At 62.1% G+C, this 14,485-nt stretch overlaps 2 protein-coding genes across 3 annotated transcripts; one reads left to right on the top strand and one right to left on the bottom strand.

Moving 5' to 3' along the window:
- Positions 1 to 271: 271 nt before the first annotated feature.
- Positions 272 to 3,160, top strand: ZNF414 (zinc finger protein 414; the record flags this gene model as incomplete). The annotated part of the gene is made up of 7 exons (XM_082297668.1): positions 272 to 365; positions 444 to 551; positions 745 to 850; positions 1,000 to 1,532; positions 1,888 to 1,938; positions 2,450 to 2,605; positions 3,084 to 3,160. The coding sequence occupies exons 1-7, from the start codon at positions 302 to 304 to the stop codon at positions 3,158 to 3,160; spliced, it is 1,095 nt and encodes a 364-aa protein (XP_082153794.1). The 5' UTR covers positions 272 to 301.
- Positions 3,161 to 6,346: 3,186 nt separating this feature from the next.
- On the bottom strand, positions 6,347 to 13,016 carry LOC309582560 (acidic leucine-rich nuclear phosphoprotein 32 family member B-like). Of its 2 annotated transcripts, none has more exons than XM_082297755.1 (7): positions 12,874 to 13,016; positions 10,254 to 10,403; positions 9,681 to 9,803; positions 8,524 to 8,722; positions 8,115 to 8,233; positions 7,812 to 7,866; positions 6,347 to 6,595 (listed from the first exon to the last, which is right to left on the bottom strand). In XM_082297755.1, the coding sequence occupies exons 1-7, from the start codon at positions 12,925 to 12,927 to the stop codon at positions 6,507 to 6,509; spliced, it is 789 nt and encodes a 262-aa protein (XP_082153881.1). In that variant the 5' UTR covers positions 12,928 to 13,016; the 3' UTR covers positions 6,347 to 6,506. The 2 variants fall into 2 exon arrangements, with proteins under 2 accessions (XP_082153881.1, XP_082153880.1); XM_082297754.1 differs by having other exon boundaries at positions 8,115 to 8,236.
- Positions 13,017 to 14,485: the final 1,469 nt, after the last annotated feature.

Here is a 14,485-nt window from a genome sequence, read left to right on the forward strand (position 1 = left end):
GGATGTGCTCAGCTGTGCCAGGATGTGCCTGGGTGTGCCTGGGTGTGCCTGGGTGTGCAGGTGGCATCACCCAGCGTGTTACAGGCACCATCAGGCTTCACCCTCCCACCTCAGCTTTTCCTAGAGCAAAGCCCCTCCCAGCTCTCACACCCTGGAGGGCTCCAGCCCTCTCCAGCCAGACCCCCCGGGCCCCGTTCCGCTGTTTTTAAGGGATGGGGAGGGCAGAGGGGTGGTTTGGCAGGGCTGAGCCTCACACCCTCTCCCCGCAGGCTGCAGTGACCCAGGCCTGCCCAGTGCCCCGATGCCGGGGAGCGCAGGGACCCCGGTCCCGGAGCTGCGGCCGCTGAAGCGCAGACCTGTCCCAGGTGAGCCCAGCCCCGCCCCGGGGAGGGGACAGCGACAGCCGGGGCACGGACGAGCCCGACGGATCTGTGTCCTTGCAGGGAAACACTACCAGTGCTCGAGCTACGGCTGCAAACTGGCCTTCCCCAGCATGCAGGAGCTGATGGACCACCTGAAGGTCCACTACAGACCCACGCAGTCCCTCGAGGGTAAGGCCAGGACACCCCACGTGCCCTTTTTTTGGGTGGGAGAGAGCAGAGCAGGGCTCAGAGCTGAGGCAGGGCCCGTGGTGGTGCTCCAGGAGATGGGAGTGGGGGGAGCGTGGGAGGTGCTGGGGACCCAGCAGTGGGGCTGTCCCAAGCCGGGCTGGTGCTGAATCTCTCTCTGAATTTCTCTGCTCAGGCAAAACCTTCCACTGCCCCACCCTGGGCTGCACCGAGACCTTCCCCAGCATGCAGGACCTAATGGCCCACATGAAGGTGCACTACAAGCCAAACCGCTACTTCAAGTGAGTCCCGCTGCTCCCTGTCCCCATCCCGTCCCCTCTGGGGACACCTGGCAGCTCCCGGGCATCCCCGAGCCCCCCTTGCAGCGGGCTGGGCTGGGGGCGATGCCGAGGGGAGCGTCAGCACTGACGGTGCTTTCCCGACCGCCCAGGTGTGAGAACTGCCTGCTGCGCTTCCGGACACACCGCTCGCTCTTCAAGCACCTGCACGTCTGCTCCGACAGCGCCAGCGGCCCCGCGCCGCCCCCCAGGGCCGACAGGCCCGTCCTGCCCCCCGCTACCTCCGCCCCGGAGAAGGAGCCCCCGGCCAAGCCACCCGAGGGGTTGCCCAAGCTCCCGAGCGCTCTCCGGCCCTTGGAGAAAGAAGCCATCGTGGCGGGCGCGGACACTGCCCCGGCGGCGCTGCCCACGGGGCTGCCCGAGCTGCCCGGCTCGCTGGAGCCGCTGCCGCTGGTGTCACCGGCCCCCCACCCCTTCCCGCTGCTGGAGCCCGGCCTGTTCGGGCCGTCGTCCTTGACTCGGTTCTCGGGGCCACCCCCGTCCTCGGTGCCGGGGCCGTTCCTGTCCTACGTGCCCCCCTCGCCCTACGGCCTGGCGCAGCCCCCGGCTCAGCACCGCCTGCGGCCCTTCCTGCCGGGCCACGGCCCCCCCAGCGTCTCCAACGCCGTCTGGAAGAAAAGCCAAGGTGAGCGCACAGAGCCGGGCGGGACAAACCTTCTTCTGCTCCCGCCTTGACCAGCAGCAGCTCCCGAGGAGGACCCGCCGCCGCCCAGCCGAGGATCCGGCCCCCTCCTCCCCCTCCATCCCAAAAGCCCCCTCACAAAGCCCCGTGCCACCTGTGCCAGCCCCTCTGTGATGTTCGATTGGGCAAAGCACCGGCGACCGCCAAAAAAAAAGGCCTCCAAATTCTCCCGGCCCTGTTGCTCCCCGGCGTGCTGGGGGTGCGAGGCGGGGGGGCCGGGCCAGGCCTGCCCTCCCACGTGTCCCCCCCAGGGAGGGGAAGACCTAATGCTTGTCTTGCCCCTCGATTCCCTCCGCAGGTGTGAGTGTCAGCCCACTCCTCCCATGCTTTGGCTCAGGAGTGACTCCAGGTTAGTTTGGCACCTACTGGGTGGGGGCTGCTTTCTGTCACGGGGGGGTTTGGGGGGCGGCGGGGGGGGCCACAGGGGACGGGAGAGGCCCCAGGGGCACTGCGGTGCTCCCCGGGGAGCAGAGGGGGAGGGAGGGCTCCCTCCTTTTCGGGAGCCCCGCGGAGAGGGGATGCGGCCCAGGTGGGCTCGGAGGCAGGGGGGTTCCGGCTGCACCCCCCCCAAAGCCCCCAGGCTGGCCCCGAGGGCAGAAGCAGCAGGAGGAGGAGCAGCAGCAGCAGCAGCTGCCCGGGCTCCAGTGCCCCCAGTGCCCCCAGTATGAGCCCAGGCTGGACCCCTGGCTCCCTGCTCCCAGAGTCGGGGTCCTTCCCGTGGGAAGGGAACCCCTGAGCGTGTGGGGCTCGGAGCGGGGGGGCTCCAGCCCCCGTAGCCCCGCGGCACCAGGCGGCTCCGGGCGGTCCCGGCGGTGATCCCGGGGCGATCCCTGTGCTTCCCTGCCCGCCCGTCCTTGCAGGGCACTCCTCCAACAGCCGCATCGTGTGGGAGCACACGCGGGGCCGCTACAGCTGCACGCAGTGCCCCTTCTCCACCGCCTCCCGCGACGAGATGACCCTGCACACCGAGGACCACCGCAAGAACCCCCCGCCCGGGCGCCTGGAGGCCGAGATGGGTACGGAAGGGACCCGTGGGGACCGCCCCGGCTGCTGGGATGTCACGGGGATGGGCTCCCTGCCCCGCTGGGATAAGGCACATCCCGCTCGCTCTGGCCTGGCAGGGGCTGGCCAGGCTCCAGTCCGTGGTTCCCCAGCCTGCAGCAGTGCCCTGGAAGGGTTTGTGTGCCCTCCCTGTGCCCCCAGTCCCTGCAATGTCCTGGGCGGTGTCTGTGTGCCCTCCCTGTGCCCCCCAGCCTGTGCAGTACCCTGGGGGTCTGTGTGCCCCTCAGTGCCCTCCCCGTGTCCCCCGGCCCCTGCTGTGCCCTGGAGGGGTCCGTGTGCCTGCCCTCCCTGTGTCCCCAGCCCCTGCTGTGCCCTGGGGGTGTCTGTGTCCCCTCCCAGTGCCCTCCATGTGCCCCCCAGGCCCTGTGATGCCCCCGGGGGTCCATGTGCCCCTCCCCGACGTGCTGACAGTTCTCTCCCCTCTCCCTGCAGATTTCGGGGTGGGCCTCGCCCCGTTCCACGCCAAGCTGCCGCCGGAGATGGAGAACTCCCTGTACTCCCAGCTTTGATGCCCTCGGCTCCCACGGGACTCTCCTGCGCCTCCCCATCCCTCCCCTGAGCCGGGCAGGGGGCACAGCACAGCCCCTGCCACCGTGCTGGGACAGGGACCCCTCCCTGGGGACAGGAGCACCCCCAGCCCAGCCCGCGGTGCCACAGGGGCGGATGTTTGCCCCGGAGTTTCTCCCCTTCCTTTTTATTTTCGGAAACTCTCCAGCACCCGGAACCCCTGCATCTCCCTCCCCTAAAGGTTCTGTTGCTTCAGCCCCGGGGGCTCTGGGGGGAGCCCGGTAGGTTCTCAGGGGTTAGTGGACTTCTCTGGAATGAGATCTCGGAATAATAAATGGGAATTGTACAGGAGTGGCGGCCGGGAGAGGCTCTGTCAGTCCCGTGGGGGCTGGGGGTGATGGGGGAGCGGCGCTGGCACTACGGAGCCCCCCCAAAACCAAAGGAGGGGACATGGTGAGTGCAGGGGGGTGTGACCCTCTGCTCCCGGGCTGGCCCTGCCAGGGGCTGCTTTGGGGAAGGAGAAAGGGAAGTGTTTGGGGGAGGGGAAGGTCTGAGGAAGGGGAAGGGACGCTCCCTCCTCCCCCTGCCAGCACATCCCAGAGCATGCAGGGCTCCTGAGCAGCAGGGCTGGAGCCTCTGCCAGCTGCAGCCCAGCACCCAAAGCAGGGTGGGACCTCAAGCCGCAGTGCCTGTCCCAGCCCTGCCGCAGGCAGAGGTGCCCGAAGAGGGCATGGAATGGCACGGGAGAGCCGTTGGGAGGGGCAGGGCCCCTGGTGCCCAGCCCGGGGGGGCTGCACCCCCTGCACCCCCCCGTGGGAGCACCCTGGGGCTGCCCCAGTCCCGCTCTGCCGGTCCCAGCCCAGCGGGGTGAAAAGTTTGCTGCAAACTGGTTTGAGGGGAAGCGTGCTGGGACCTGCTGGTGCCTACGCCAGCGCTGGCTGGGAGCGAGGGATGGGAGCGATGGGAGCACCGGCACCCCCTGCCCTGCTGCTGCCAGCCCCGGCCGGGGACACAAACACCGGCATGGGGCTCAGAAAGGCCCAGTGGCCACCTAGGCGGGGTGGGCACCCCTCCCTCCTGCTGCCATCCCTGCCCCGGCTCGCTCCTGCGGCCCCGCTGAGCTGGGACCGTGCCCTCCTCAGTCCAGCCCGGTCCCCTCGGGCCCTGAGCAGGGGGATTGGACACCCTGAAGTGTCCCTGAGCTGCTGAGACCAGACAGAGTGCCAGCTCATCACAGAGCCAGCACGGGGTCACAGAACCCCCCAAGGGGGGCAGGGGGCCCAGCTCAGCCCCCATCCCCAGCTGGCACAGCCCTGGCCCCCAGCCCACCGAACACTCACCTGGTGAGTGCCCACCCCGAAAGGCAGGAGGGAGACCCTTCCCAAGCTGTGCCTGACCCTGGAACCGGCTCCAGCCACCTCCAAGGGCAGCACTGGCCCCTGGGGGCCCTGCAGACCCCACCGCACAGCAGAGCCCCCACTCCGTCCCCCCCAGCCCAGGCTGAGCCGAACCCAGCCCTCCCGGGGACAGCCCCTGCTCCCAGGAGAGACCCGAACCTGCCCCAAGGCTCCCAGTCAGAGCATTCCTGGCTGTTCCCAAGGCAGAGGCAGCCAAGCTAAGCTCCATTGCAATGCATTTTTAAAAACTGAAGTCTTTATTAAAATTTTATCCAAATTTTGTAACAAAAGATACAAAAGGGCTGGAGATCCTTATTTCTGGGACTAGTCTGACCAATCAAAACCTGACAGTTACTAGGCTAATATAAAATCCATACAATCTGCTAAAAATGCAGGGAAAAAAAATTAGAAGTAACTGCTGCTCTGACATTTCTTTTTTTTTTTTTTTTTTAAAAATCCTTAAACATTTATAAGTTACTCAGTTTTGCATTTTACAGGATTAGTTCTTCTCCGAATGGTCACAGCGACTGTACAATGCGAGAGACACCAGCGAGAACGAAGCGACGGGAACGGGGCTGTGCTGCAAACACACCCCACAAACCCCGGGAACGGGGCTGTGCTGCAAACACACCCCAAACCCCCCTCGGAGGGCAGGGCTGGAGCCTCGGGGGCCCGCAGAGTGCCCGGAGCACCCAGCGGGAATGCCACAAAGTGCCAGTGCTTGTCTGCACCCCTGGGGTGTCCCCATCCCCCCCACCCCAGGGTCATTCTCCCGACGGATGTGCTGGCCAGACACCTCTGAGGGAAGGTGGGAATGGGGTTGGGAATGCTGCACCTGGCTGGATTCCCCAAATCCTCCCTGCAGCCACCTCGGGGTGGCATCAGCAGCACCCCCGCAGCAGGGACACGAGGGGGGAGCTGGATTTCTGCTCCATGCTGGGAAAGGAGGAGGAGGAGGATGCCCAGGCCAGGCTGGCACCGAGGGCCTGTGCAGAGCTGGCACTGGCTGGCAGAAGGACCCTGAGAATTTACAGGCTAACACGGTCTGCAGGAGCATCACAGTGATCGTGGCTGAGCGGGGCTGTGCAGTGTGACACGGATGGAGGAGCAGTATCCCCACACCTGCGTTCCCTATCCCTTCCCAAAGGTGCTGTGGGGGCACCGGGAGCCTCCCCACAGCACAGACACGGCCACGAAATCCCCACTCCCTCGGGACGTCCCAAGGGATGGGTTTCAGGCGGCCACTGGGAAAAATGTTCCAGTTTATAACAAAAATAGGAAAGCAAGTGCAGGGCTACTGCAAGGTGCATCGCAGAGGGACCAGGTCATGCAAGCAGCCCCCTCCCTCCCTTCCTCCCCCCAAAACCCCAGGCACCCCCCATCCCCAGCACTAAAAGCATCTTCAAGCATGTCCAGAGATCACATCACCATGATTTCAGAGCTGAGACACCCTCAGGGATCGTTCCGAGTCCATGCAGATGAACCAGATTTTGCACCCGAGATGGCTCAAAAAGCGTCTTCAGAGCCCTGGGCTGAGGGCACGAGGGTGGCAAAGGCCTTCTGTGCTGGCAAGGTGCGAGCTGGAGCTCTGGGTCCAGTGTGGTACAGCTGATTTCGGACACAAAGATACCCTAAGGAGGAGATTTTTTTTTTTTTTTTCTCTTTTTTGTGATTTTTTTTTTTTTTTTTGCAAGCTGCTGCACAAACCACCGAACGGAGAAGCCTTTGGTCATGAGATACTTGTGAGAAAGAAGTGAGCCTTGTATGGAAGATTCCCCTGAATGCCTACAGTATTCTAAATCTTAAAAAAATATATTGTGGACGCTGCAGCCATACAAAGGGGGAGGAGCAGGAGGAGTGGGAGACGGGGATTTACAGTCTCACACAGACACAACGGGGAGGTTTAAGACAAGCACAGTCAGAGTCTGTAAAACTGATTGGCTCGCTGGGATCAGTCATCCTCATCGTCCTCTTCATCCTCTGCATCTTCCTCTCCTTCATCCTCTAGACTTCGTTTTCTCTTCTCCCCACATGGATGGTCTGCAAAGAGAGGGGAGGATTCACCTTTCAGCCCAGCCCAGGGAGCAGCAGCTGAGCTGTGGAGCTGGGAGGAAGCATGGGGTAGACTGGCACCATCTGGGAGCAGATCCACCCTGCCCTGCTCCTCGTGGAAAAGCATGGGCTGGCAGGAGACACCAAAACTTTCCATGCCCTACAAGCATCCTGCATTTCAACAGCTGAAAAGGGGAGGTATTTGTTGAGCACCCTCAAAAACGCAGCATCTGCAGAATTCAGGCACTCCTGACCAAGCTCATGGCCCCTCTGCTGACACTGCTGAGGCGTCAAACCCTGGGGACAGTTTTGGGCCCCTCACAAAAAGGACATGGAGGGGCTGGAGCATGTCCAGAGAAGGGAACGGAGCTGGGGAAGGGGCTGGAACACCAGGAGAGGCTGAGGGAGCTGGGAAAGGGGCTGAGCCTGGAGCAAAGGAGGCTCAGGGGGGACCTTGTGGCTCTGCACAACTCCCTGACAGGAGGGGGCAGCCGGGGGGGGCTCAGTGTTGTCCCAGGTGACGAGTGACAGGACAAGAGGAAACGGCCTCAAGCTGTGCCAGGTGAGGTTTAGATTGGATATTGGGAAAAATCCCTTCAAGGACAAGGTGGTCAGGCACTGGAAGGGGCTGCCCAGGGCAGTGCTGGAGTCACCATCCCCAGAAGCGTTCAAAAACGTGTGGCTGTGGCACTTGGGGACAGGGCTTAGTGGTGAATGTGGTGGTGTTGGACTCAGAGGGATTTCCCAACCTTAAATCTTCATCCAAGATTGTTTGAATTCACTCCAGCCACAAGACTCTGTTAACACTCATCTGGGTGTTGGTGTCTGTCACAACCAGAGGAGTCTGGCCCCAAGCTCAGGTCTAAGCTGGGGAGAGGAGAACGTGTCCCCAAGAGATTCCCTCACTCACTCCTGAGACAGAACCCTGCTCCTGCACAGCCCATCAGTTCCCAGAGCTGCTTTTCTAAGCCACTGACCTCTCACATGTCCCAGAATTATCCAGCATGGCTGGAATCTGGAGGTCCTGAAGCCCCTCTCCCCTCCCTGTGTGACCCCTGATGGTGACACTGCTCGGTCCCAGCTTGGGCAAAAAAAGCTGCAGCAACACCAGCCCTGCGCTGAGGCTGGGGAAGCTCCATAAACATCAAATATTTGACTGTTGAGGCAGCTCTGCAAGAAATTGGTTTGTTAGGACTCAACTCACCCTCATCAGCTTCATCTTCTTCATCCTCCTCACCATCTTCCTCCTCATCTTCCTCCTGGAGTTCAAACAAGAGGCTTTGTTGCAAGAACCACAATTCCCTGAGCAGTAATCCCAGTTTTCCTTCCCTTCTCCCACCCCACTGAAGCCTCAGGGTGGCAGGAGAAGCTGTTGGTTCTCCAAGAGCTCCTCACATCCCCACGGACAGGGCTGCAAACTTCTCAGATCTGCCCCCAGAGAGGCTCCTGTGGGTCACCACAAAAGGGACAAATGCATGACCTGGTGCTGAACCAGTGACAGCCTCACCTCATCATCCACTCCATCCTCCTCCTCTTCACCTTCCAGATCATCGTCTTCATCTTCCTCATCATCAATGACTTCTTCATCCAAATCGTCTTCCTCCTCATCATCCTCCTCCTCCTCACCTTCTACCAAAAGGGGAAGGGAGGGAAGTGCCCCAGTTCCCAAATCCAGACACCCCTCACCCCTCAGTGCAGTGTGAGCAGCAGGCAGGGCTCACAGAGGATGAGGAGGGACAGCACCAAGCCCTGTCACCTCCCAGGCAAGTGCCAGCCCTCCCCAGCCCTATGGAGAAGGGGGTGGGGGCACCCACACGGCCCCTATTCCAGTGCCAATGCCCATTTACGGAGCCCACCCAGAAGTGGAAAAGGGGTGGTTCCCCAGCAGGAAAACCAGGAGGAGAGAAAATCCTCACCTTCCCCGTTCTCATAGTCATCTTCCAGTGCATCCCCATCTGCTTCAGGGTCTGAGTCAGGGGCTTCCTGCTCGTCAGCATCGAAGCCATCCAGGTAGGTGAGCTGGGGCAGGAGGGCGAACACGCTCTCCCGGTAGTTGATGAGCATTGTCACCTCGCAGTTGAATAGATCCAGGCTGTGGAGGTTTGGCAACTTTTTCTGCAAAAATCAGTTTGTTAGGGTTATTTACAGCACTGTCTGAAGATCAGGCAGCCAAGGCTGGGTGGCTGGGGCACTGCCCAGGGCCAGCACTGAAGTGGCTCTGCCCCATGTGTGCCTCGGATGGAGAGGAGTCACTGCCCCTGCTCACTGCTAGCACTGGAAATTTCTGTGCAGCTCCTCTGTCCTGGCTTCCCCTTCTGGAACAAACTCTCTGTGTATTTGCAAATCTTTCTCTTTCTTCTGAACAGGCCCAGAAAGCTCAGGAGTCACTGAGCTGGGCTTATCCTGCCCAAAATATCAGGCAGAACACCAAGGCAGAGCTCAGGGAGAGCTGCAGCCCGGGTGCCCTTGGCACAGCCCATCACACCGGGCACCACGCCAAGGAAAGGAGGAGCAAAACAATCCCAAATTCCTTCTGGAGAGAATGGATGGATGAAACAGCCAACGAGACAAATGCCCTGCATCAGACCTTTCAGGTGTCCCTCACAGCAAGAGCCTTCCTGGGGCAGCTCAGACAGAGCCTCAGAGGCCTTTTCCAACCTCCCTGATCCTGTGGCTCTGGGAATGGGGCCCTGCAGTGCTGTGACAGCAGAATCTTTGGGCTGATGTGACAGATGCCCTCATTGGTGTCCAGTTACCTCATTCCATGACACCCCAGGTGCCACCTACCTCCAGCTGCCTCCGACCCTTTCCCGGTCCCTTCTCAGATGGGCACTGAGCATCCACAGTTTTACTCATCCAGCCCCATTTCACGCTTCTTTTAGCAACTGGCTGCTGCTTTTCCAGACTGAGGAGCCATTAACTACTGGCCAAGCCTCAAACTGGGATCAAATCTGTTCCCATCAGAACCACGAAGTGCTGTTGGAACAGTTACCAAGACGTTGGATTCCTGCTGCACAGACCCATTCCCCAAAGGAAACGCCATCCCTGGGATTCCAGCACAGCCTCCACTCACCAAGGGTTCCAGGGTGTTGATGTCTTTGATCTTGTTGCCGCTTAGATTCAAGTGTGTCAGGTTGGGAGTTTTCTCTGCTAGAACTTCAAGGCCACCAGAAATCCTATTATCACTCAGCTCCAGCTGAAGGGAGGGAATATCACATGGTCACCAAGTGTTTCAGCTCGTGATGCAGGGAAGGAAATTACCCGGAGAACCGGGCTACAGTGGGCACCCAAATTCCAGGACACAGAACAACAGGTCAAGTTTTCCCTTCAAACCCCTTTCCCGCAGGGACACAGCCCTGCCAGCCACCCCCATGCTCGTCAGTGCTCCAAAATCCAAAATATTGGTGATGTCACGAAGCTTCTGCCAGCAGCACAAGAGCAAAAGCAGGAGAGGAAGGGCACTAAACACCTGAAGAGCTCAGAAGGGTTTGGTTGCACGCTAAAACCGACCCCTCTCACTTGCTCAGAGAGAGAGGAAAGAGCAAAATTCAACGGCCTTTTTCTGGCAAATACAGGAAAAGCAGCAGCCACCAGGGGCAGCACAAGGACCAGGGCTGCTGGGGACGGGACCAGAGCCCTGCCTCACCTTCCGGAGCTTGTTGAGCTTGGGGAGGTTGGACACGGACAGCAAGTTGATGTTGATCATGCTGAGGAACTCCAGGTTCTCGAAGTCTGAGGAGAGACCGACCACTTTGCCATCCTCTGAGCGGCAGTTGTCCAGCACCAGCTCCTTCACCTGCACGGAGACACCACAGCTGTCACCACGCCTGCCACACTGACACTCTCAAGGCGACATCGCCGACACATCCAGAGCGCGGCTGCGCCTCGAGTTCCTCCTCACTCAAATTTAAGACCTTAAAGCCAAATAACTTTTGGTGGCAGGCCCCCAGTGTGGTTGGGGTTTCACCCTTTAAGCACAAGCCACCAACACACTCCTGCTGTCCCCACCAAGGTCCCCATCCTGCAGGAAGCAGCACGCAGGGGTTTGGAACCACGAGGTCACATCCCCACGTTCCACACACACAAGGCATCAATAAAGCTTTCAGAGTCACGCTCCAGGCTCCGCTAACGAGAGGCCAAACGAGGTCAGCTGGGTTTGTCCCCTTCCACTTTGTCCCCCACACCACTGGGGTGCCGGAAAACCCATCCCCAGAAGATTGGCCTCCCTGTGACAGTGTCCAGTGAAGTGACACTGGGCAGGGCTCAGCACACGAGCTCAACCTCAGGCTGGTGACACAGGACCACTGACGGCATCAAACATCGTACCCAGCACAGATTCCACACACAGGAACCTTCACTAGCCAGGAATTCAGCACAGGAATCAGGACCACAAAGTACCAGCACAGAACTGCTCCCCGCAAACACCTGGAGGGAAACATCTCCATCCCTCCCAGGCCCCCGACACAGCCCCAGCTCTCCCAAGCCACTTCCAAACCCTGCTTTCACCCCACACATTCTTGACAGCAAGATGCAAAAATGAGCCTTGGCCAGAAGGCTCGTGGCGCTCTCCAAATTCCTCCTTCGCAGCGCTCCCATTTTACCTCTCCTGCTCACATCAGCCAACTGTTAGGGAGTCATTTTAAAACCACCCTGCCTTCCCAGCGGGAGAGTCTGGGGGCTGCTGTGCCATCTTTGCCACCTTCACAGCACAAGCTCTGAATGAATTATCGCTTCAAACTCCTCCAGCGGCATCGCTGCTCAGGGCTCTGAGTCAAGGCTCTGCCAGAAGTTTTGGAGCCGAGTGTGTTTTGCTCCCAACACCTCAGAAAAGGCTCCAACCAAGCGGAGGCTGCCACCGTGGCGGATGTGAAGGTGGTAAAGGCCAGACCTGGGTGGCTGCTGCTGTGCTGTGTGGGCACAGAGGTGAGCCTGAACTCCACCAGGTTATCATGGAATCCTGGAAAGGTTTGGGGTGGAAGGAACCTTAAAGCCCTTCCAGTCCCACCCCTGCCATGGGCAGGGACACCTCCCACTGTCCCAGGCTGCTCCAAGCCCCAATGTCCAGCCTGGCCTTGGGCACTGCCAGGGATCCAGGGGAGCCCCAGCTGCTCTGGGCACCCTGTGCCAGGGCCTCCCTGGAGCAATGAACTAACCCAGCCAAGCCCAGCTTTGCCGCAGACCGGGCCCTTTCTGATGGCCCAGGACGTGCTGCAGTCACACAGAGCAGGTCCCGGGACAGCCCAGGACACCCAGGCCTGACCCCGCTGGCTCTGCAATTCCTGGCGTCACTCCACGGGGACCAGGCGCTCGCAGCTCCTCCTGCCCAGCCGCTCTGGTCCTGCAAATCCCCTCGCCATGCACGAAGCCGCTTTAATCTCCACCCAAAGCCCCGCTCACCACTCGTTCCCACCGTGCTCGGGGGCCACGGCCCGCAGCTGCCACGACACCGAGTGTCCCCGGGGCCAGGGAGGGACCGGCCACGGCCCAGCGGGGCGGCCCGGGATGGGGAGAGCCGGGGAAAGGGAGATCCAGGGAAAGGGAGCGGGGAGATCCAGGGAAAGGGAAGCCGGGAGATCCAGGGAAAGGGAAGCGGGGAGATCCAAGCAAGGGGAAAATCCAGGGAAGGGGTGGCCGGGGGAAGGGAAGATCTGGGGTAAGGGAAGACGCGGGGAACGGGAGAGCCGGGGATGAGGCGGCCCCGGAGTGAGCGCACAGCGCTGGGCCCGGCCCCGCGGCCGCCAGCAGAGGAGAACGGGCGGCCCCAGCGGCACCTTAAAGGTTCATCCCCGCAGCCCCTGACCCCTTCCCGGGGCGGGGGGACCCGCGGGAGCCGCTCCGGCCCGGCCGGGCCCCGCTAACATGGCCGAGCCGCCATGGCCGCGCGGGGCCGCCCCGGCCGGGCCCGCTGACTCCGGCGCGGCGGGGCCCGGCCCGGCCCGGCCCGTTCGCTCCCCGCTGCCCCCCGCGCCCCTCCGCGGGCCGAGCCGGGCCGGGCCGGGTCCCTTCACAGCCTCCAGCGCGGCCCCGGGGCGGGCGGGCCCCGCCGCGCACGTGCGCGCCGCCATGCCGGGGCTGCGGGCCGGGCGGGAGCGCTCCCGCCGTCGCCGCCGCCGCGCTCCGCGCCCGCCACAACCTCCCCATCCCCGCGCCGCCAAACCCGCCCGGTCCCCGCCGTGCGGGACCCCCGCGGGCCGCTCTCCCACCCACCACCACCCCCTCCCCCCTCCCCGCAGCACGTGCCGCCCGCCCGCTCCCCGCCGCCGCACCTCGCTCGGCTTCTTGTTGCGCAGCTCCAGCGTCAAGCGCTTCTCCATCTCCATGCTCCCGCCGCTCCGCCGCCGCGCCGAGCCCGAGCCGCGCTGCGCTCCCGGTGCCGCTCCCGGTGCCGCCGCCGCTCCCGGCCCCGCCGCGCTCCCGCCCCCGCCCGCGCGCGCCGCCGCCGCCCGGGCAGGAAGAGGCGCCAACGGCAACAAAGGCGGCGCGCGGCAGCGCCCCCTGGCGGCACCGCCCCGCCCCGCCCCGCCACGGCACCGCCCGCGGCCGCGGGTTCGAGTCCCGGCGCCGCCGCCCTCCCCGCGCGGGGCTCAGGCGCCGCGTTCCGCAGACACGTTTCTGTCCCCAGACACGTTTCTGTCCCCAGACACGTTTCTGTCCCCAGGCACCGTGTTCCCACCTCCAGAGCCACATTCCCATCCCGAGGCGCTGTGTTCCAGTCTCCAGCAGTGTGTTCCCATCCTCAAGCACCAGTGTTCCTTCTCCGGAGCCACATTCCCACCCCCAGGTACCATGGTTCCTTCTCCAGCACCATGTTCCCGTCTCCAGAGCCATGTTGCCATCTTCAAGGACAGTGTTCCCATCCCCAGGCACCGTGTTTCCATCTCCAGTGGCACGTTCCTGTCCTCAAGCACCATGTCCCACCCCCAGGCGTTGTGTTCCAGTCTCCAGCAGTTTGTTCCTGTCTCCAGAGCCACATTCCCATCCCCAGACACTGTGTCCCAGTCTCCAGGACCATGTTCCCATCCTCAAGCACCAGTGTTCCTTCTCCGGAGCCACATTCCCTTCCCCAGGTACCATGGTTCCATCTCCAGAGCCGTGTTCCCATCCTCAAGTACCTTGTTCCCATCCCCAGGCATTGTGTTCCAGTCCCCAGAGCCACATTCCCTTCCCCAGGCACCGTGTTCCAGTCTCCAGCACCATGTTCCCATCCGCAGGCACCACAATCCCTCCTCCAGCCCCACGCTCCCATCCCCAGGTGCTTCTGACAACTTCCCGACTCCTGACAGTGGAGCCAGCTGGGGGTCAGGCTCTTCTCCCGAATCCAAGGCACAGGACAAGAAGAAATGGCCTCAAGCTGCTCCAGGAGAGGTTTAGATTGGAGGTCAGGAGAAATTCCTGACTGGCACAGGCACTGGCACAGCTGCCCAGGGCAGTGCTGGAGTCACCTCTCTGGGAGTGCTCACACAACGTGTGCCTGTGGCACTTGGGGACAGGCCTTAGTGGTGACCTTGGCTGGGTTAATGGTTGGACTCTATGACCTCAGAGGGCTTTCCCAACCTCAACAGTTCTCTGATTCCATGTTCCCATCCCCAGTGCCACATTCCCATCCCTAATGCCACACTCCTGCCCCCAGTGCCATGTTCTTGTCCCCAGTGCCACGTTCCCATCCCCAGTACCACTTTTCTGTCCCCAGTGCCCTTTCTTGTCCCCAATGCCATGTTCCTGTCCCAAGCGCCACATTCCTGTCCCCAGTGCTGCTTTCCCATCCCCAGTGCCACTTTCCTGTCCCCAGTGCCATGTTCCCGTCCCCAGTGCCATGTTCCTGTCCCCAGTGCCACTTTTCTGTCCCCAGTGCCGTGTTCCTGTCCCCAGTGCCACTTT

This window comes from Coloeus monedula, assembly GCF_965178545.1.
Source record: "Coloeus monedula genome assembly, chromosome: 27".
In the NCBI taxonomy this organism is placed as follows: Eukaryota; Metazoa; Chordata; class Aves; order Passeriformes; family Corvidae; genus Coloeus; species Coloeus monedula.

Bases quoted from the DNA above. Each gene is read 5' to 3' on its own strand.
- LOC309582560 (XM_082297754.1), bottom strand. From the start codon at position 12,927: ATGGAGATGGAGAAGCGCTTGACGCTGGAGCTGCGCAACAAGAAGCCG. The intron at 9,804-10,253 runs GTGAGGCAGGGC...CCCTCCCTTCAG, and splicing joins AGCTCAACAAGCTCCGGAAG to CTGGAGCTGAGTGATAATAG. The intron at 8,723-9,680 runs GTGAGTGGAGGC...TGATTTTTGCAG, and splicing joins TCAACACCCTGGAACCCTTG to AAAAAGTTGCCAAACCTCCA.